The 21,209-nt window shown below is 39.4% G+C and overlaps 1 protein-coding gene across 2 annotated transcripts in view; it reads right to left on the bottom strand.

The window, feature by feature from the left end:
- Positions 1 to 15,015, bottom strand: part of LOC141004670 (CMP-N-acetylneuraminate-beta-1,4-galactoside alpha-2,3-sialyltransferase-like) — a 161,698-nt gene extending 146,683 nt beyond the window's left edge. For both annotated transcript variants that reach the window (XM_073476323.1, XM_073476324.1), the window contains exons 1-2: positions 14,856 to 15,015; positions 5,242 to 5,393 (exon numbers count right to left, since the gene is read on the bottom strand). In XM_073476323.1, coding sequence (XP_073332424.1) covers positions 5,242 to 5,356 — 115 coding nt within the window. In that variant the 5' untranslated portion in view covers positions 5,357 to 5,393; positions 14,856 to 15,015. The remainder of the gene's footprint in view (positions 1 to 5,241; positions 5,394 to 14,855) is intronic.
- Positions 15,016 to 21,209: the final 6,194 nt, after the last annotated feature.

The following is a 21,209-nucleotide window of genomic DNA, read 5'->3' as shown; positions in this document are numbered from 1 at the left end:
GATACTGATCAAGTTTAAGATAACCTGAAATTTGTAAAGCACGTGCCACTAAGGTACAGATCGGTCCACCACCAAGAAGTGTAGTCACAGTTTTATCCATAGGTAAAAGCTAAATATGAATCCTTTAAACTGCTTGGTTCCAGATCTTTGAATCATTGCCCACATGTTTGTTATATGTAGTATTCAAATAGGTCTGGTGATGCCTTCACTGATGGCTGTTGCCTTGGTTGGATGAACTATTGACTAATCAGACTTTTGCAGACAGGATTAAAAATGTCATCTTTTGACATAGCTAGCTAGCCTACCAATGACAAACAGTACCAGACTGATAATGCAACACCTACATGTATACCATCAATTAAAGTATACAGTACCATGCTGCTCTGATTTAATTGATTCTGTTTGTTATGTAATGCGTGACCAATAGAGGCTCAATCTTTTATGTAAAAGATATTCATGAATATTTTGTTAACTCATCTGTACTCCTTGCGAAGTGCTTACAAGGAATGATTTTGCTTTTTTTTTGAAAAGGTACCAGAAACTGAAAATCATGACATTATAAAAAAAGTAACAGGAAAATACAAATAAATACACACAGTGAAATACAGAAGTGTATTTGGTATACATGATGCATAAACCTGTCTCCTTCCTCAGTGGCCTGTCAGTTGGTGGAGTTGCTCTGTTGCATTTTTTTTACTTCTGATCATTAGGGTTCATCGTTTACAGCTGCAAATTTCCTCCGCTTCATATACAATGTGTGCCATGGTTGTGTGTTGCCATAGCAACTGACATGGCAGTTACATCTGGTAGAAACATCCACCATGTTGGCATCAGTCAGAATAAAGTGCCCATTTTTAGTTGCTCTTTGATGCTTTGTGTGACTTCAAGTGCTTTGAAAGACATTTGAAGTGACATTTTAACATACAAAAAAAACAAACAAAAAAAAAACACTAAAAGGCCATTAAAAATTCATAAACATGACTGGTGTTGGAAGAGTTTTAAACCACCAAAACTGACTAACATGGCTTTCTAATTTGAATGTGAAAATAGGTGGAGGACTCTGCCTATACCTGATTTTACTATCCGTCCCACGGAGAATATGCTATCCACATCTGTGTCTGTAACATAGAGGTGTATGTTAGTGGCTCTTTATATATTTGTTCACCTCAGTGGAAACAAAACACAAAAAAACACCATACAACTTCATGCAATCCAGTACAAGAATAAAAAAAATGTGTGCTTTAGATTGTCTGGCAATGCTTATTCTTTATATGGAAAAGTATAAAGAAGAAGCATTTTCCTAGCTCTACTAACACACCATTTTCTAATCAAGCCAAGACGCAGGGTAGCAGAGCCTGGCTTATTCTCCAGCCGCAACTCAACCAACCCCGAGATTTGAGAGAAACCCTCATCTCTAGCAAGCAGTACACAAACATTCAATCCAGCCATCTTTCAAATTAAATCTGCTGTAAATTATATATTTTTATTAAAATAAGTGTTCAATGTTTTATATTTTAACAATTACACTGTGATCCCCTAGCCCTCATTTCTCCTTATTCATTAATTCTATGTTCATATATAACATAAATAACAGGCCGCCTCCCAGTATCAACATCAGCACCTCAGAACCACTTAATTGTTTCTAAGTAGATGGACTGGATCCCCCATCAGGTAAAAAGTTATATTTCTACAGGTAGAAAGTCCTCTCCCTTAAACAGACACATCACTATACTTGCTTTTGATATTTCAAATTTATGTTTTAGAGTCTGTGTAAATGTAAATGTTATTGTCAAAATAGCATTACAGTCAGCACAGCATTAATAAGATGATGACTTTTGTTCAGACTTTAGCTTTTTATCAAGTCAACATCATGGCTTTTGACATTTAAAATCAAGAAATCACTAAGTGTAGTTGAATCAGTTTGTTAGTTGGTTTACTGCTTTAATGGTGAGTTATGGCTGAAACAAGGGCAGTTGAATGTAAAAACTCCCAGTTTCCCTGACTGAAGGACTGCATTGTAATAAACATTTCCATGTGGTCATTTTGATTGAAATGACTGAAATATATTAAATCAATAATTCATAACTAAAACTATGAACAGTTCACTGAATGTTATAAAGGACTGATTTACTTTTGTTATGTTTTATTAATCCTAAATCAATAGGGAGGGAATTACACACTAAAATGATCTCTGAAAGATGCCTACTTGATTTGTGTTATTCAGACTGATTAACCTCATGATTTTCAGTATTTTTTACCCAGGAAACAGGAGTCTGGATCCCCATCTCTTACATTGAAATTGAGTTACTGTAGGAAGTAGGGCTGCAAGAGGTATCATTTCAACATTGACGTCGCGATGTGTACATGTGCAATAGGAACAGTCAGCAAATGAACTCAAACACATCCTGCTGCAGGTTTTCTGCTGCTTGATACAAAAGGAAAATCTTGCACAGTTCTCATTTTCAATGACTAATCTACAAGAGAAGTTTGTGTGATACAACATACAATTTAATCTGACTTAAGGGTTTTTGGATACACAGAGTTTCTTGCTCGTGGGTCACATGCAGGCTCTGAATGCACGGTGAGTGTCTCTGAGTCACCTGTGTGGTTTGGTCAGTGGAGGAGCAATATGCAGGTTTACCCGGCATCGGATCGTGTTGAAGAGTCTGTGTCACTGTGAACAGTTAAAACATAAGCCTTGCCTCCTATGTCTGTGTCAGGATGAGGAATAATCTGGTGGATGTGTAGTGCTTGAGGTGGAAAAAAACACTTTCCACACAAAAAATGCCACTACTCATATTCTCACGTTGGCAAAACAAACAGACGACAGAGAAGAGCAGGCAGGAAAGTACGTGAAGTGTATGAGAAGCTGTTTAGGCCAAAAATACATACTTCACTTGCACATACATATATACTGGTACTGAGCACTTGCACATACATGCATACTCCCAGTAGTGTATATACCTGTGAGGATGCATATAGTGTGACTATGTATGTATGTATGTATGCATGTATGTAAAAGTGAGTATGTATATATTTAAAAGTGAGTATGTATCTATGTAAAAGTGAGTATGTATATGCAAGAGTGAGCATGTATATACGTAAAAGTGAGTATGCATGTACGTAAGAGTGAGTATGTATGTATGTAAAAGTGAGTATGTATGTAAGAATGAGTATGTATCAATGTAAGAGTGAGTATATATCTATGTAAAAGTGAGTATGTGTGTATGTATGTAAGAGTGAGTGTATATAGGTAAAAGCGAGTATGTATGTACATAAAAGTGAGTACGTATGTATGTAAGAGTATGTAATAATGTAAAAGTGAGTATGTATGTATGTAATAGTTAGTATGTACGTACGTAAGAATTAAGCATCAACATTGTTACAGGCCTAGGTTTAATCATGCAGGGAGTCAGAGGGAAAGCTTAGCGCCTCAGGACGGAAGTCACCAATCTCGTGAGCAACTTAAGTCATGGTGCAAGTCATCTTTTTCCAGAACATTAACTATAGTCCATTCTAACATTAAAGGACTTTAACGACAACACTGAATACTGCATAACAGGTAACATTAGGGTTATCTAGAACACTCTGAAACAGTTTCTCTGGCTTTCGGCCCAAAACGCATTGCCTCAATGTATGCTGGGGAAACTCCACCAACCTATTCCCCAACTGAGTCGAGTCTCAATGTAACCGAATGTATGATGATGACGACGTTGGTCATTTACCAGAACTGGAAGTTGGCGCTGTGGGGATTTATTTACACACGAAGGAGCAGACTCTAGCAGCATCTTGCCGCAAATGTGGAGAATGGGCATGTCATTTTAATAGTTTGATTAGCCTCCAAGTCTATCCCTTAAATGGCAACAGAGACGTTATTACGTTTGATGGCATTCAGAACGGAAAATGAAGCCAGCACCATGCTGCTGCTTTCATGCGACCCAGCCACACAGCAGCACAGCTGCTTCATCAGGACAGGTCCACCGTCAAGAGGTGGCCGGTAACTAGAACTGTGCACCGTAAGTCTTGTTTTCTAACGCTTGCCAACCTCTTGATTATTTTGCAGAATGATTTTAATAATTAGACGCTAAGTGTAGGAAGCATTTATCGTTAATAGCAGCTAAGCTATCTTGTAAAATCCACCAGCTAATAAAGCACAATGCCTAACATAAGCTAGCATTAGCATCCTATTTTTTTTTTTTAATCTAACCACATGAAAATGCATAAGGCAACCTCAGTTTGCTAACATTAGAACCATGAAGTGTAGTTACAGCCCAGTGACTTTGTTTATAAAGTCAATACATAAATTATTTATTTTCATGCCATGTAATGTTTTATCAGCTTTTGAAATAAAAAAGTCTGATGCATCTAACGTTTTAGTGTTTGTACACCCAGAATAAGAGGCCCTCTCTCCAGTGGCCCCTTAGTCAACACCTGTGCCTCACCGCGGCTCACAGTGTAACCTCCAGCCTCGCCATCGTTTTCAGTTAATGTACTCTTTTGTCTAGCATTAGCTGTGTCTGTTCTATAGCCAACAAAGCCACAGCATTTACCTAATGTAGGAGGACATATCAGACACACCTCAGTTGCTCAGTACCAGTATGTATGTGCAAGTGAAGTATGTATTTTTGGCCTAAACGGCTTCTCATGGAAGTTTATTAAAAGCCTTTAGAAATCTGGTATGGAGAGGGCAGAAATCAGGACCAGCAGCGTCTGAGAATGGTGCAAAAAAGTCATGGCATGCCCAGGAGTAAAGTGTCAGTAGTGCACACAGCTGAGTACAGGCCCACTTCATGTACTGGATGTGTTTTCCCAGTCTGAGTTTCCACAGCAGTTACCCAGAAGATGTTTTGTGGGGCTCTGCTGTACAACCCGGAGCGTTTTTTGACTTAACTTTCTTTTTTTTTTTTCATGAACTGAATTGGAACTGAACTGTTCTGAGGTTGTGGGGAAAACAAAACGGACTATTTACAAAGTGGATTGAAGTCACATGCACACACTTAACATCCAAACCGATGTTGAATTGAGTTGTGGTCCATTTGTTGTTGCAATGCTGTTTTTTTGGAGATGTATTTCATTGCTACTTGACATTGCCATTTGATTTATTGTTTTGTATTTGTACATGTTATAGCTTCTGTAGAGGAGACACATTCCATCACTGTTGATGCAATTTCCACTGGTCACTGACATAAGTTAATAAAGGACATACATCACATTATGCCTGCTTACTGGAGGAAGACTCACATGATTTGTGGCCCCAGCCTCGTAAGCTGATCCTCCCCGATGAGTAGTAGAGGAATCCCAGGGCCAACATGGAGCACAGGCCCAGGAGGAAGTTTCGACCAGGTTTCATTCTCATCTCCAGCTAGCGTACATGGCACATCGCAGACTGGAGCCTGTGTGAGCAGGAAATACACTGGTCAGCCTGCACTTATACACAGCCAGTGCAAGGATCAATGAGGATCTTTATTTGTTCTGGTACTACACTGGGTTGCACAATGAAAAACAAGTTGGAAGTCCCCGCATGTTACACAAAGAACATACAGGTTATAGAACAGAAAATGCAATAAAATAAAATAAAGCAATATGTACATTAAGAAACCACACCTCACAGTGAGAAACCACATCTTGACCTCTCTAAATAACTACAGACCAGTATCCAACCTTGCCTTCTTCTCAAAAGTCTTTTTGTCTCAGCACCTTTCAGGCTACCAACTTAATAATAATCTTCTGGAACCTTTTCAATCAGCTTTCAGAGCCTGTCATTCCACTGAAAATGCACTTACTAAAGTGGTAAATTAGATTCGACTTACTATGGACATAAACTCTTCTTCAGTGCTTCTGTTACTGGATCTCGGCTGCATTTGATGCCATAGATCATGGCATTCTGTCAGACCGACTTGAAAGTCAATTTGGCATCTCTGACCTGGCTCTTGCTTGGCTAAATTCATACCGATCAGAAAGAACACAATGCGTTTCTTATAATGCTACTACTTTAATATCTTCAGATGTGAAGTATGGAGGTTCCCAGGGCTCTGTTCTTGGCCCTTTGCTTTTCTCTTTATATATTTCACCTCTTGGCCAAATTATTTACAATTATGGAATACATTTCTACTGCTATATGGACATACTCGGATAATGGATAATACTCAGCTGTATATGACCATAACAGCTGATGATGATTCTCAAATCACAAAATTAGAGATCTGCTAGTCTACAGTGAAGAAATGGATGTCAGAAAACTTTCTCCTCCTAAATTTGGATAAAATTAAGATGTTGGTCATTGGCCCACGAAAGGGACACCATTTTGATCAGGTGATGGTAACTCTTGACAACTGTGTCATTTCTTAAAGTTCAACTGTCAAGAATCTCGGTGTTACATTTCCAAGATCGCATTTTACCACCTACGCAACATATCTAAAATTAGGTCTCTCCTGTCTATGGCTGATGCAGAGATCCTTATCCATGTCTTTGTTTCATCTAGACTGGATTACTATGATGCCTTATTTTCGGGTCTGCCACTTGAGATGGCTCAGGTTCAAAGGGTTCAGAATGCTACAGTCTTAACACATAGAAGAAAATTTTATCATATTACACCAATCCAAGACTCACTGCATTGGCTTCCAAATAATGTCAGATCAGACTTAAGTGCTGCTGATGACCTACAAATCTGTAAATGGCCTTGCCTCATCATACCTGTCCTACCGCATAAATCCACCTCTCACAGTTCCGAGAGTTCAAAAGAAGTCAGCTGGCTGCCGTGCTTTTTCCTGTCCCCATTCCTCTGGCATAACCTCCCTGCTGACATCAGACAATCTGGAAATTCAAAATACTTACTTCTTTGACTTAACCTTTAATTAGTCCTTGACTTCTATTGATAGGTTCTAGTACTTTCTTCAGTGGGTCGGTCTCAGTCAACCGTAGTATTAGAGTTTGCAGACAAGAAAACAATCCTTTATTCCTGATAACATTGCATTTCTCTAACTTTTGTTTTTTTGTTTTCTGTTCCCTCAAGCTACAAGCTGTGTTGCTCTCTGACTGTCCTCTCTCTATAGCTTCCTCCTCCTCCTCTCTTTTCATTCAGGCTCCCTTCTGATGGACCACAGGCCCCTGGGAACATCTCTCTTTCCTGGCTTCCGCTGCCTCACATATTGATGGATCTGTTCGTCATACCCATGGATCCGATGGATCACTGCTCTATTCTGTTTTACTATTCCGTTATGTGTGTACTTCTGTAAAATTTGATGCCTCTTCATTCTGATGTTTTCTTTTTTATTGCTAATTATCTCATGTGGCCTGTCCTCTTCCAGCCTCAGCCTGCTCAGTCGTTCTCCTGGATCCACACACTTCAATATATTCTATATAATTATTTGTATCCAATATTCTGTCAATGAAATTTGTAAACTGCGATTTTGTTGTTCTGTTCTGTACATGCAACATCTACTGCTTGTCTGTCCATCCTGGGAGAGGGATCCTCTGTGGCTCTTCCTGAGGTTCCTTCCATCTTTTTTTCCCCTTGTTAAAAGGGTAATTATTTTCTCAATACGGCAAGTTTTTCCTCACTTGAATCGAAGGACAGAGGATGTCGTTCACTTTACAGATTGTAAAGCCCACTGAGGCAATGTGATTGTGATTTTGGGCTACATAAATTAAATTGATCTGATTTGATTACAGTTGTAAATGCATAAAGATGTACACACCCAGGAAATAATATTGCATAATATTGTGGTTGGCAGTTTCATATTAAGAGCTCGACATCAGGTAAACAGTGTACCATGCCCTTTGACTGAGCGTGAGCACCAAGTAGTTCTGCTCTATGTCAGCATCAATGATGTAAACACAGGATCCATGTCTCCTCGTCCCACTGGAGTCCTGCGCTCTGTCAGCTCAAACATGGACAACAGCTTTATCCGGGATGTTATTGTAGAGACAGGTCTCTGTGGGCACAACAGTCTGATTTCCCATTGTTTGCGTCACATTTCGCCTATTTCATTTTCCTGTGACCAGACATTAGCCAGGAACAGCCTTAAATCCAAGCGGGATTAGCAAGGCTCCCTAACCCCTAACCCTACTGGCTGCAGCATCTGCAAGAGTGATATTAATGGTCTTATTACTTAAGAATAACAGATTCATTGACAGTGTTTTCTCCTGAGTAGGAGACTTGATCCACTCTGGGAAGTGGGGTGGAGGCTTGTCATGTGTCGTGTCAACATTATACGCTCCAACTAGAGGTCCACTCAGCTCCTAGTAACAAAGTCCGTAGCTTTGGCCTTAGGTCACATGTGGTCCAAATCATATTCAGTGTTATCGGGTCAGTTAGGATGCAGTTCAGGGCTTGATTAGCTGCTGCAGATACCCCATGTAGAAATAAGTATGTTTCCTCATAGTATATGTAAAGCATGATCTTCATGTTATAGAGGAGTCTTAAGTTTTTTAAGTTTTAAGACCAGTTTATTAACCAGTGGTTAAATTAATATTTTACTAAAGAAATATGTGCTTCACACATAAACAATGTACAGTACAATGCTAAGACAGACTAATGAGTCGGACTAGCAACGCTATACCACCATGTTTCAACAGTAGTCCAGAACAGACAAACCACTGGTTCTAGAGAGGGCCTGTCACGTTTTCTGTGTTTTTAGCAGCCAGGAGGGTGAGGCTAGGGGTATTCAATTCATTGCAATCTACAACCTCACCACCAGATGCCACAGAAACCTACACACCATTCAAAGATTGTATCTGTATGCGCCATTTACACCTGCAAGTGTATTTTATTTTGTTGTAGAATATAATTTTGTAGAGCACAAAGGAGTTTTTTTTATTGTAATGTTGAGTAATATGGTTTAATAATTGCTGTAAATTCCTGTATAGTTTGACTCATATGGATGTTTGCGGTGATCCTATGCAGTAGGCCTGGGCGATAAACCGAAAATTTACCGATACCGAAATTTACAACGATAACCAACGTCATTTTGCCCCTGTCGGTATATTCAGTGTTTAAAAAAAAAAAAGAAAAGTCGTTTTTGTCTTGTTTGGCTGTGTGTGTAGGTAGGCTACTGGTATGTTCATGTCCCTTTAAGACGCTCGGCTGTACTACGTATACAGCGTGTGTAGTCACGTGACTCCACGCCATCCAGTCTGTTACAAGAAAGGAAAGAGACGGTGAGACGTAGAAAATGGAGCACGCCGGTTCAAAAGATGAAGCGGCTGCAGCTGCGGTAGTCGAATCTCTTTATAAGAGACTGTATTTTTAATACTTTGTGTTTGAAGGAAATTTAAGTTATTTTATACTTTTAACATGGATTAAAGTTCCCCGTCGCTACAACGGATTTCCATCATTCAAACTTCACGGAGGCGACTTGTGAGATCAATGTAGATCGGAGGAGAACTGTTGGCTGATGTTTATTGACAGATTGTCACACTCTACAGCCAATGGTATCGTTAACAGCGTGTGCGCGCCTGACCAATGACAGTGTAGTGACCCACACAGGGCGGGATCTCAACACGGGGCGGCGCTAAAGTTTAGCTGCTTAGCTAGCAAGGACTCGTCGCGCTGCTACGTTATCAATTGAGTTTAGTCAGCACGTGAGAACTCGTCTGACACGGAGAGTCTCCTGTTGTGTGCTACATGTGTGAAATAACAACTATAGTCTGGACTTTGTCTGCAGTGTATCTGTGTAAACGGCTTCATTCAGCGTCTCTCCCTCCCCTCTGGCACCGTGAGTTACCATGGTTACAGGAACGCCCTGAAACTTTATAATGATGATCAATAAGAAGTTTTTGGTTAGACTGTACAAAATCATGAATGTAGCCTGATTGTAGCTCAATGCTGAAATCTTGTATTATAACATATAGAACAAAGCCTCAGAGCTTCTTTGATTATTAACAGCATGTTAGTGATGACAGAAAGGTGATAACTCGCCATCAGACAAGGCTGCAAAAGTTGCTGCTTGTATGATACTGCAGACAAAGTCCAGTCTTGTCTTATGATGTCTGTTAAACGATAAGAGGCCCACTTTAAACAATATTAATAATAATAATAATTAATGATAATGATGATGAGAAGAAGAAGTAGAAAAATAGCGTACTGAAAAGCTCTGTAGATGGTTGATTTATTTGAAAGAGTAAAACTTGAGAGAAGCTTGGCAAAAAAGGTTGATTTCATAGATTGAAAATTACATTGAAAAGACAAAAAACATTTTAAGTGTGAATAGAACAGCTGTTCAGATCATCCTCCTGTAAAACACTGTTGGTCAAATATTTAAACTTGATGTCTGCATTAGAGAACATGGTGTGGGGTGAGGCTGTAAATCTTACCTTATTTTTTTAGCACGTGTCAAGTAAAATGCCCTGTAACATGTTTCACAAATTACAAATTGGGAATATGACTTGGCTACAGCTCGAAAAAACATTTCAGTCAAAAGATTTTTTTTTTGCTTTAATCTATGACTTTTAAACTTGTTCAGTTGTTGTCATTTCAAGTAATCTGTGCTTTTCAGCTGTTCAATCGTGTGCTTATCAGTTGTTCTTAACTACTAAATAAATAATATACATCTTAACTACTACTTTTACAGTCCTTTAAAGTGGCATTTAAAGTGTGTGTGTGTGTGTGTGTGTGGGGGGGGGGTTACTTATCGTTCATTTATCGTTATCGAGGTGAGTTGCTCAATATATCGTGATATTGATTTGAGGCCATATCGCCCAGCCCTACTATGCAGCTTCCGTAGCGTACCTTGTTATGTTTAACAGGAAGCGGAATTCTATAGTTAATTCTAAGTTTTCTGTGAATAAATGAGCAGACTGCAAAGCAACATTGTTGTTTTACCGTTGACTCAACGCATAATTACAATCTCATGTCGTCCATATTATGTGGTTATAATAAGAAGAAACTTACGACAAAGATGAAAGTAACGGAGACTAACGATAGCCACTACAGTACCACTTTATCTTTGGTGACTCATTTTTAATTCATGCTGTATGGTTTAGATCAATCAATCAACAAAGTTATCTCATGACACTTTCTAATTGAAGCAGGTCTAGACCATACTCTTTAATTCATTAAAGGTCTTTGGATGCATTCTTCCTCCCATTTGTTGGTTTTGATCAACAGTCCACTGTGATGATTTGCTTCTTCTATTGCTGAATATCTTTGGCTATTGGAATGGCTAAAACAACAAAAGCAACCCCTTCGCATTTGGGCGTTTTAGTAATGTGTTGTTATTTATCAATTCCCTGACTGAATTTTCTATTTCTTACTATTCCTATGCAGTGACTGAACTAACATCAGATCAAGATAGTGTGGTTGTGTGTTACAAAACAAAGGCAGAGCAGTTTCCAGCAGTGTTGGCTGGAAATACAAAGCAAATATCTGTGGAGTCGGACTCATACAGCTGAGACAAGTAATAGATTTCATTTTTGTATGCACTGACTAGGGATGTAACGGTTACCGGTGTCAGGGTAAACCACGGTAAAATTCCCGACGGTGAAGGTTACCGTTTAAGTTTTAATTACCATGGTAACCGCTGCGGTTGATAACCACGGTGTGGAAAACTCGCGAGATACTTTATCCAAGTCTCCCTACGCAGGCGCAGCGTGCAACGTGCGCTTGTTATGTAGTGAAGAAGACATGGCGGAGGGAGGACGTGATAGTAGCGGCCCTCAAGGCATTTTTCCGCCTCAAAGAGAACCAAATCTGAAGTCTGGGCGTATTTTGGTTATTATAAGAATGCTCAGGGACAGCTGGTTGAGGATGGCAGCCCTATCTGCAGGAGCTGCAAGAAGAAAGTTGTTGCGAGGGGCGGCAACACATCCAATTTACTTACTCATTTGCGCGACCATCACCCTCAACTGTTAAGTGAATGCAAGGTAAATTAACCTTAAGCTCAGGTGCATGATGTGTGTATGTCGAGTTTTCTCTGTCTAATTTGCTGTCACTAATGTAAACTGACCAGATAGTGGTATAACTGAACGAAGTTGATCCGTGATTTGGCACGTTATCTGAACCGCTTATTAATTGTAGATTTCACTTTTTAAAGTCGACCTATTAATTCCCCAAATATTGATGCAGAGCTGCAGTGAGGAGGATTTGAGACAAACACGTACTGGGTGGACTGAGTTAATGAATGCAAACTGACTGAGATGACTTTCATCTCAGCTCCGTTCACCGGAGCAGCGTCCACCTGTGGCTCAGCAGCCATTTGACCAATCAGATTGACCGAGTCCATTGACAACAGAAGAGCAAGCAGACAGAGACAGACAGCCAATATATATAAGTAATATCAGAAATATATATTACTTGTGGATTATTTGTAGAATAGACTATATATAAAGAATAATATAAAATGGTGAATATAACAAGAGTCTAGATAGAGATAAGAGCCAAAATAGAGTATTCATAATTAATTTTACAATGATCCTTTTTGTTTTGATCTAAAAGATTATCCAACCTGTTTCTCACAAAAGTGATATGATCTAGATTGTGAGTTTTGTGATCTGTTGGTTGCACCCTTAGTATTAAGTAACAATGACAGTAATAATTAATAATGACATTTTCTATTCATTTTTTTCACAGAGAGGGTCTGCTGGCCAATCGAGTGCTACTGCCAGTACATCTCATTCTACCTCTGTAACGCAGACATTACAGGACGCCTTTCAAAAACAGGCTGCTTATACCTTAACCCTTTTAACATATAATAAATCTATTTAAATATAAATCTTGGTGAAATTATTTCAATTTATCAGTGTATCAGTGTTTTTTCAACATTTTGAAGACATTTTAAAAATACCGCGGTATACCGATAACCGTGATAATTTTGGTCACTATTACCGTGGTGTGAAATTTTCATACCGTTACATCCCTAGCACTGACACAGCGTAATCACTAAATAAAAAGGTAATAGAAAACCAATAACAAAATAAAAAATGTAATCACCATTATAAAGGGATTTTCTTGCAATTGTATAATCATTTATGTTCATTACTTTATATCACTACATTGTTTCTTCGGTCATCTTTTGCTATCCTGTGACTGAAATATTTGTTTATTGGGCCTGTATACACAATACAAGAGGGTGAATATGAACCATCCCACATTGTTGCCATGATGGCTTGCATCCACTGTGCGTGACACCAACTTTATTTTCAAATTCTACTTTAGACACAACATGTATCATTCTCATTTGTCCTCCATATTGTGAGAAGCAGAATGGGTTGAGTACTTACTGGAGTCCCTCACCTGCTCCACTTGTTACTAAACCTTCTTAGTTTTCAGATAAATCCTGAGATGTATTCTTTCATTCAGTGTTGAAATGTAACAGGTCCATGTATGTTTGTTCTAACGTGTTTCCAATTTTAGATCTTGAATTTTGTTTTTTTATGACAAGAAACAAAATTTGAAAGCTTTTGATAAAATATTGTATGTGTAAACATGAAAACTACGAGGCTCAATGTTACAAAATAATTATATGGAGACTTTAAGGTATATATTTGTCTCTGGAGGAATGTTGCAGGATATCTAAATAATCCTAATATTAAACTGCTGTGGGTGTTGAGAATCATTCTTGACATTGGAAGTAGTGGTTTGACACAAAATGTTTAATACAAAGTTAACTTATCGAGCATTTAAACGCACCTCACAGTCTTCATTTATTGAGTCTGTCATCTAATTCCTCGCTCTGAGTGTGGCATTATTGCTCTGTATATATGTACATTTCTTGTATTTTTGTTTTTGTTGATATTGATATTATCATCATTATTATTATTATTATTATTATTATTGTTGTTGTTGTTGTTGTTGTTGTTGTTGTTATAATTACTATTATTATTTCTGCATATTCTGAACTTTGAATGGGAGCAGCTGTAACACAAACAATTTCCCCTCGGGATAATAAAGTATTTCTGATTCTGATTCTGATTCATCTGTGGATGGAGTCTGCACAGCTCTCACAGCAGCTGACGACAACCAAGTAAACAGTTGTGGAGGACAGTGGAATGTAGTTGAAAGCTCTGGGTAAAGCCAATAGGTACACTTTGCGTTAAAGGATGAGTTCACCCAAAATTGAAAATTTTGGCACCCTTCATTCACCCTTATGCTGATGGAAAGCCATTTTAAATACATTTGGGACACATTTTAAGTTCAGGACATTCCCTCCATGCAACAGTGTAAAAGCTGATGGGATGCCTGAATATTCAGAGCTAGCTGGAGAGGTCAGGTTCATGGATTGCACTTCCCCTCATTTCAGCCATAAACCAGAATAACACTGGACATACACACAGCAAGTGGTTGCAGGAACACTTTCCTTTGTGCCAGGAGGCAAATTTGGCCCCAAATGAGAATGTATACGACCGTGTTTTCATGGCAGTATAGCAATTTGATGGGATGTGTAGTGTTGATGAATGTAAAATTAAACACAACACGCTGATAAAAGTTACACAGAGGAGGGCAGGAATCAATGAGTGTGTGTGTGTGTGTGTGTGTGTGTGTTAGGTTGCCATTTACACTTTACTATTTAAGTGAACTATTGTTAAGAGGTTTCTGTACTTCTGTGTGGTCAGAGGAACAGCGTAAAATACGGAGGGTACGACAGACTGAAGTACAGTGATGTTACTTACTGCAGCTAGCAACTAAGTTAGCTCATTAACCGCTGTCTGTCACCAAACCACTCAATGACAGCATATTAGCCATATCAGCTACCTCAACGACACCGCTAGTCCGCAAGCCACTGGTGACACGTTAACGCGCTGCCCCTCAACACATCACATGAACATACGGACAGGAATATCAGCAAATCGATACAACAAGTAGCTAATAAGCATGACTAGCTAGCTCCGCTGGAGAGAAGCCATGGACAGACTCTTACCAGACGGATACCGTCAATTTTGAAGTTGACCTTAGCTTCGTCGCTGCTTCCTGCCGCCGCGCTGACCACCACGTTGCTGATATGCATTGGTCGACTTTAACGTTAATGTGAAAACACCCCAACAGTAAGAACCAGTTTGGCCTTGTATAGACCCAGTGAAGGGGCAGACTCGGTGCCCCCCTCCCCTCCGTCACTGCTCCAGGCAGGCAGGCTGGGGGTACCCGGTACGTCCAGATACGTCCACCGCTCTACGTAGAGAACGTCACACCAAACTTCATTTAAAAATCTATGCATTTAATAACCATGATGGTTTAATGACCATCGGGTAATGTCCAAAGTTGGTAGTGTTAAGTTTTATAGGATTTAAGTAGCTATCTTGAATCTCAAGAGTAGAAACGCCATACTTCCCTCTGCACCAACAAAGATTTCGATTAATTTTCAATTTAAAAAAAACAAAAAAACCCAATAAAAAATAGTTTCACTCATTTCCCAGCCAACATTAATGTGTGTTTTACCGAAGAGAATGGTGGGACAGTCCCACCTGACTCCAGACAGTGAAACCACGAGTTTGAAAATAAATAACATAAAGTGAAAATAACTCAACTCAAATGGGCCAAGAAAATGTCTTTACTGTTTCATATTCAGCATACACAACCTCCACATTACAATATATTTCAAACCTTAATACTAGTACTAATAATAAAAATAATAATACATTAAGAATCACAGATAAATATGAAACACAAGGTCACAATTTACTGGACCACATAAAGGCAGAGGGGAGACGATGTACTCGTATACAGATCTCCTTTAGGTTTCATGAAGCAGAGGACATTGCTGCTGTGAACCTGTTGGAGCAGCTGTGTGACAGTCTGTTGGGATGTGAGGAGGTGATTCTGGAGATCTTCTGTGTTTCTTTTCTACAGATGATGAGGTGGTCGTCAAACATCATCCTCCATGTACTCATCCTCTTACTGTAGACTACATGATATTGACTCATCCACATGGGACCTAACGCTTATCACATCTCAGACCTGTTACCGTTGATGCAGTTACCTCCCTTCTTTTGTCTTATTTCCATAGTATCCAACACATTAGTCATCAGTGACGTCATCCAGATCTTAAACAAACCACACAACTTCCTTACACAATGATTTCTTTCTGTCTACCAGCAGTAATAGAAAGAAAAGATGAAACTCGATTTTTTATGGATTATTCATACATTAACAGTGTATTAAAAAAGTCAAACAGGTTCAAATATTTCATTACTCTGAAGATGACTCAGTAAGGTGTTGAATAAAACAGCAGTGTGTTTCAGTGTGTGTGTTCTGAGCTTGTCCCAGGTGTAAATAAAGTCATGTCGGTGTCCTTTCTTATCCTGCTCTCATTTCCACACAAACATTTGTATGTGTGTGCATGTAGTGTTCCCGAGCTGACAACACACCGCTGTGCACGTGTGCCTGGAATATAAAACAGTTGATTACATGTAAAGGACATTAAGTGTGATCTAATCATCTCCTTCATAGAGACCCTTGTTAAATCGCAACTGCACCAGTTTTCCACATAACACTGTGTTTACAGGTCCTGGGCAGTTCTACTGCACATGTGAGCAAGTAGTTTAAGGCCTTTTGTGGCTCCAGAGGAAGCTGCATGTAATCTGATTAACTGCCTTCAGTGATGTCACTCAGTGGTAGAGTTGCATTGTGGGTAATGGCTCATTTCTTCCATGTCCTGTCTTCTCTTTTCTGACATGACCTATTAAAGGTCATTAATCAAATATGTCATATTGCAAAAAGCTGTACATTTACAACTGCAGATGACTCATGAACTTTTTACCAACTGCAGGCTTGCTGGCTTGACTTGACTCTTAGTGCCCCACTAGTGGCAGAGATTGCCGTGGCCTGGTCTTATTAATGGACTGCAGTGGTGTGTCCAGACGTTCTTTGACTGGGGCAACACATGTGGGGCTCTGACTTTTGCAGGGCTGGTCAGTGTTCCCCCTTAGGACCCCCCACACCCAGCCAACAGTCGGCCATTGGCCTGTGTCAGGGCCGTCGGTGAGTGTTTATGGCCCCAGTTGTTACAGTGTTTCCCACACTGTGGCACTAGTCGGCCATTGCTGGCCCTTGTTGGGGGCTTTTTGGCTAATTGAGCCATTAGAATTTGCAGTGGAGGTCGTCAGTGCAAGAAATCATTCTGATTGGCTGTTCAGCTCAGTGAATCGGTTTACGAGAAGAGAGATGTAAAAAGAAAGGGGGAGCCTCTTTAGCCTGTCACTGTCACATGATTTCACCCATTTAGTGCAGTTTCATCTTATTTTTCTCCTCCTCTTCAGCAGTGACATTTGAAACTCTTTATCACACATGCTCTCCATTAGAAGTGACTACATTAGTGAGTGTCGAGCATAACAACAGTTTGTATATCTGCAGTTCAGAGTTGCCCATTTTCTATTTTGGAATGATGAATGCAGACTACTGCTACCTGCTGGTAAAAAGAGTTATTTCTTCTTACTCAGGTGCAGAACATACAAGCTGTAAGGCCGTCGGTTGTAGTCTTTGCAGTGTGTTCAAGTGCAGCTTTCTGGCCAACAGAGAGCATAAGCCTTCCAAAGATGTGTTGGGCGGATAATTGGTCCCTGCCCTTAAGACTGCCATCTTGGCAGAAATCTGCCTGAAGAACTCACAATGTTGAATAATAATTGGTGGCATTAGGCAAACCCATCTCCATAATGGCTTTCATTTAGTTGTTGGTAAAATATGAGCAATCTACAGTATAACGAAATGATATGCGTTCCCAATACAATAGCCTATGTAACTCATTCATTTGTAAAATCCATCAGATGGCTGGTTAAATATATATATGCGCAGTATGTGTGTGTGTGTGTGTGTGTGTGTGTGCGTGCTTTAAGTAACTAGTGTGCACTGGGGTCCATCATAACTACTGTACCTTTGATTGAGTGCCAGTGGCTGCATGGCCCTGGAATGGTCTCATTTACGGTGTTCATGGCCAAGGCACTGAAGGCACTGACCGCCTGATCTGAATGTCTTTCAGGCTCCTGCTCCTTACAGAATGGATGAAAGGTCATTGTCCAATTATCAATTTACTTGTTTTATGGAAACAGCATCATACAGTTGCATGTAACTTCTGTTGTCTTGCAGTTGCTCCTTCCTCATTTGTTTACCATTTTTGTTAACACTATGAACTGTGGGTCATTTTCTCAGGCAAGGTCTGCACAAATGCCAACCTACAGAAAGTGTGTATGAAGGAGAGGTCAACCAATAGTGGAGTTTGAACAGTACAACACACTAACCATTAAAAATGTTTGAACTTTTATTTTCCATCACAGTCAGTAATTCCAGATGAGAGGCCCGATGTTCTAATGAAGGAAACACAGCTGCTCAGCATTCTCTCCAGAAAGGCGGCTCCTCTGCTTGTAGCTTGGGATCCCAACCTCACTGAATGTTCACTCCCTTCACTTCAGCCAGCCATCAGCCAGTATCTGAGCCAAGTTATGCCGATACTGATCAACTTCTACCAGCACTGATTAGTCATCCAAACCAATTCATCTGTCAACCTCAAGTCAAATAGGCTGTAAGAGGCATTGTGTGCTTGACATTTTCATAGTGGCATTAGGCCTCTGTGTGGACAGTGGGATTCAACAAAACAGTTGGTTTGAACTAAGACCGTGCAGATAGTCAGTTACAGTTCAGGATAATGGGGGGCTGGCTATTCATTCAGTCATTAACCCCTCACCCCCATTTCGATTTAAAAGTTTCCACACAGTCCACAAAACATTTCTGGAGATTTACAGCAAAACAGTGTTGCAGCATTCTCCTAAACAACTGAAGTAGCTGGGGACTTTTAAAATATTAAAAACCAACTGGAAAAAACAAAAAACAAAAACATGGCTCCACAGAGTCCGTCCACTGTTATCCAAGGTCTGGAAGTGCTGAGATCTCAAATTTATTTAAATAATAAAATCTTATCTAAAAGCGTATGGCACCACACAGTGAGTAGCTGTTTTGCTGTGAAGTTCCAGAAATGTTTTGTAGACTACGAGACTTCACCTGAGTTTCCATCAGCATGGAGGGAGGAGATGAGGACTGAAAGAAAAAGTTCTCCCAAAGATGAAAAAACTCAGAAAAATGGATGCAAAGAAATAACTAGAATTACCACCTTGCAGCTGTATTCCTCCGAGCCTTCCTGAGCTACGGCATTATATTATGGGCATGAGATTTCCAGCAGAATATTATGATGTCACAGTGCATTTAATTTCTGACCTTTTGGATATCAAATGTCACAACTTCATCATTGTATTGTCTTAGACAAGTATCCAAGTGAAGTATCCAATGAATTCTTGCGTTATGGCCATATATGTGTTTTGTGAGGTCACAGTGAAGTTGACCTCTGACTGTTGGCTACCAAATTCTAATCAGTTCCTCCTTAAGTCATAGTGAACGTTTGTACTGTACTTGAAGAAATGCCTTCAAGCTATTCTTGAGATATTGTGTTTATGAGAACAGGACGAACGGATAACCTGAAAACAATGCCTGCAGCCACAGCTGTTGCCGGTGCAGAGGCATTAAAATGATCTGTTGAACAAAGACAGACAAAGAGTGCTGAAGCAAATTTCTTTACTGAAACAAACAAATTAATTTTACAAAATGCTTGAATGATAATCTGGAAGTTCAGTAATTTCTCTTCAGGAAGTGACAACAAGAACAGACAGCTCATCTCCTGGGTCAACAGGTAACATCTTAAAATAGACTACATGACATTTACACTTCACAGGTTTCTGTGAAAATACACATAGAACATGTTTTACAAAACGCAATAAAATAGAATAGAAAATCCCCCCTCCCCAGGTACAACTCTATTGATACGTTATGAATAAAATAAATTCAATCTCCACTGGACTGATGAAAGCAGGGTCTTTGAACTGCAACTATGAACAAGAAAACTAATATCCCTCTGCCTGCACTCTCACAGGCAGATGATGACACCTGGCCACCTTGCTCCAGTAACAAGAGGGAGGGGCGCACAATCCATTGGACAGTTTAGAAATGTACAATTAACATTCTAAAACAGATTTATAACAAATTGGCAATGGCAGCACACACCTATTCAACTTTCCTCACAAAATGGATTTAAATAAAAGTGCAATGCAAACTTTCAGTAGAAGAGTTAGGAAACAACTGGGCTGACAAAGCGCATCAAAAGTCTGATTGGGTTCTTTAAAATTCATCTATATACTGTAGAAAAAATAGAATATTTATCATCAACCTCAACCAGTATTACTGCAGACTCCTGTCTGTAAAGCAGAGGTGACTTTCTCAAAGCACCTGAATAAATAGGCTGGTAAAAACAAGTCAGCATGTAAAAGCTCTCGTCACTTGTACAACATTACATGGAAAGGAATGCAGCTAATAGTTACAGTTAGAGAGGAGGCTTAATCAGTGCTTTAAATGTTATTGCTCCCACTTAAAGAAATACTGCATCCATATTATTATTTTTGTATCTACATGTTTTCCCATGAAGTCTGGAGTGATTGCAAATGTTTTTACTGGCAAGTGTGAAAAAATTAGTTTGCAGTTTGTCCAAAACTACTTTTCAAACTACATTTTTTTTACACTGTAAAACATCACTTGCTAGCTTTTTTACAGCTCAAGCTGCAGTTTAAAAATAGTAAGTGGACCTTATTGCGATTAGAAAATGAGATAATTCTGCGAATGCCATGCTCAACCACGTGTCCAATTACTGAAATACAGAATGGACTAAATACCTCAGGTTTGTAATCTTGGTGTAGCCTTACTGTTTGATGGCAGAGTTCCTTATTAAAATACAAAGTTTCCCTATTTTAGATGATTGATGAGTTAGATTTTGTGCAGCTACTGTTAGGAAAACATATACCGTGTTTTGTATGTGTATCTGTTTGCTATTAAAAACAATAAACCTATAACGTCAGTGGTTCAAGAAATGGCAGCCACTTATGCTTTTTTAATGAACCATCACAAGCACCAACATTCTGTGCATCACTCCAGACTATCAAAGGCAACAAGCTAACCCATACAAACTTTTTGGGCAAAGTAGTCCTTCAATTACAGGATACCAGTGCAATTTTGATGACTGACGTATGCCTGGAAAGAGACTAAAGCGCTGCAACCGGACCCATTGGGCACCTTTCAGGTTGGAGACAGGACTGTTTTCATTGCGTTCAGATAGGACTTGTGTTGATTTGGTTACTTTCAAATGTAATGTACTGAGAAATGTCTTTCTCTGACTTTGTGAATTTCTTTCTACCTCTGTTGTAAGTAGATAAGCAATTCCCCGTAGGACACTGCAAAGTAAACAGGA

Source organism: Pagrus major, chromosome 11 (assembly GCF_040436345.1).
Source record: "Pagrus major chromosome 11, Pma_NU_1.0".
Classification (NCBI taxonomy): domain Eukaryota; kingdom Metazoa; phylum Chordata; class Actinopteri; order Spariformes; family Sparidae; genus Pagrus; species Pagrus major.
Note: the sequence above shows the minus strand (reverse complement) of the source record. Positions and strands in the feature narration are given on the sequence as shown.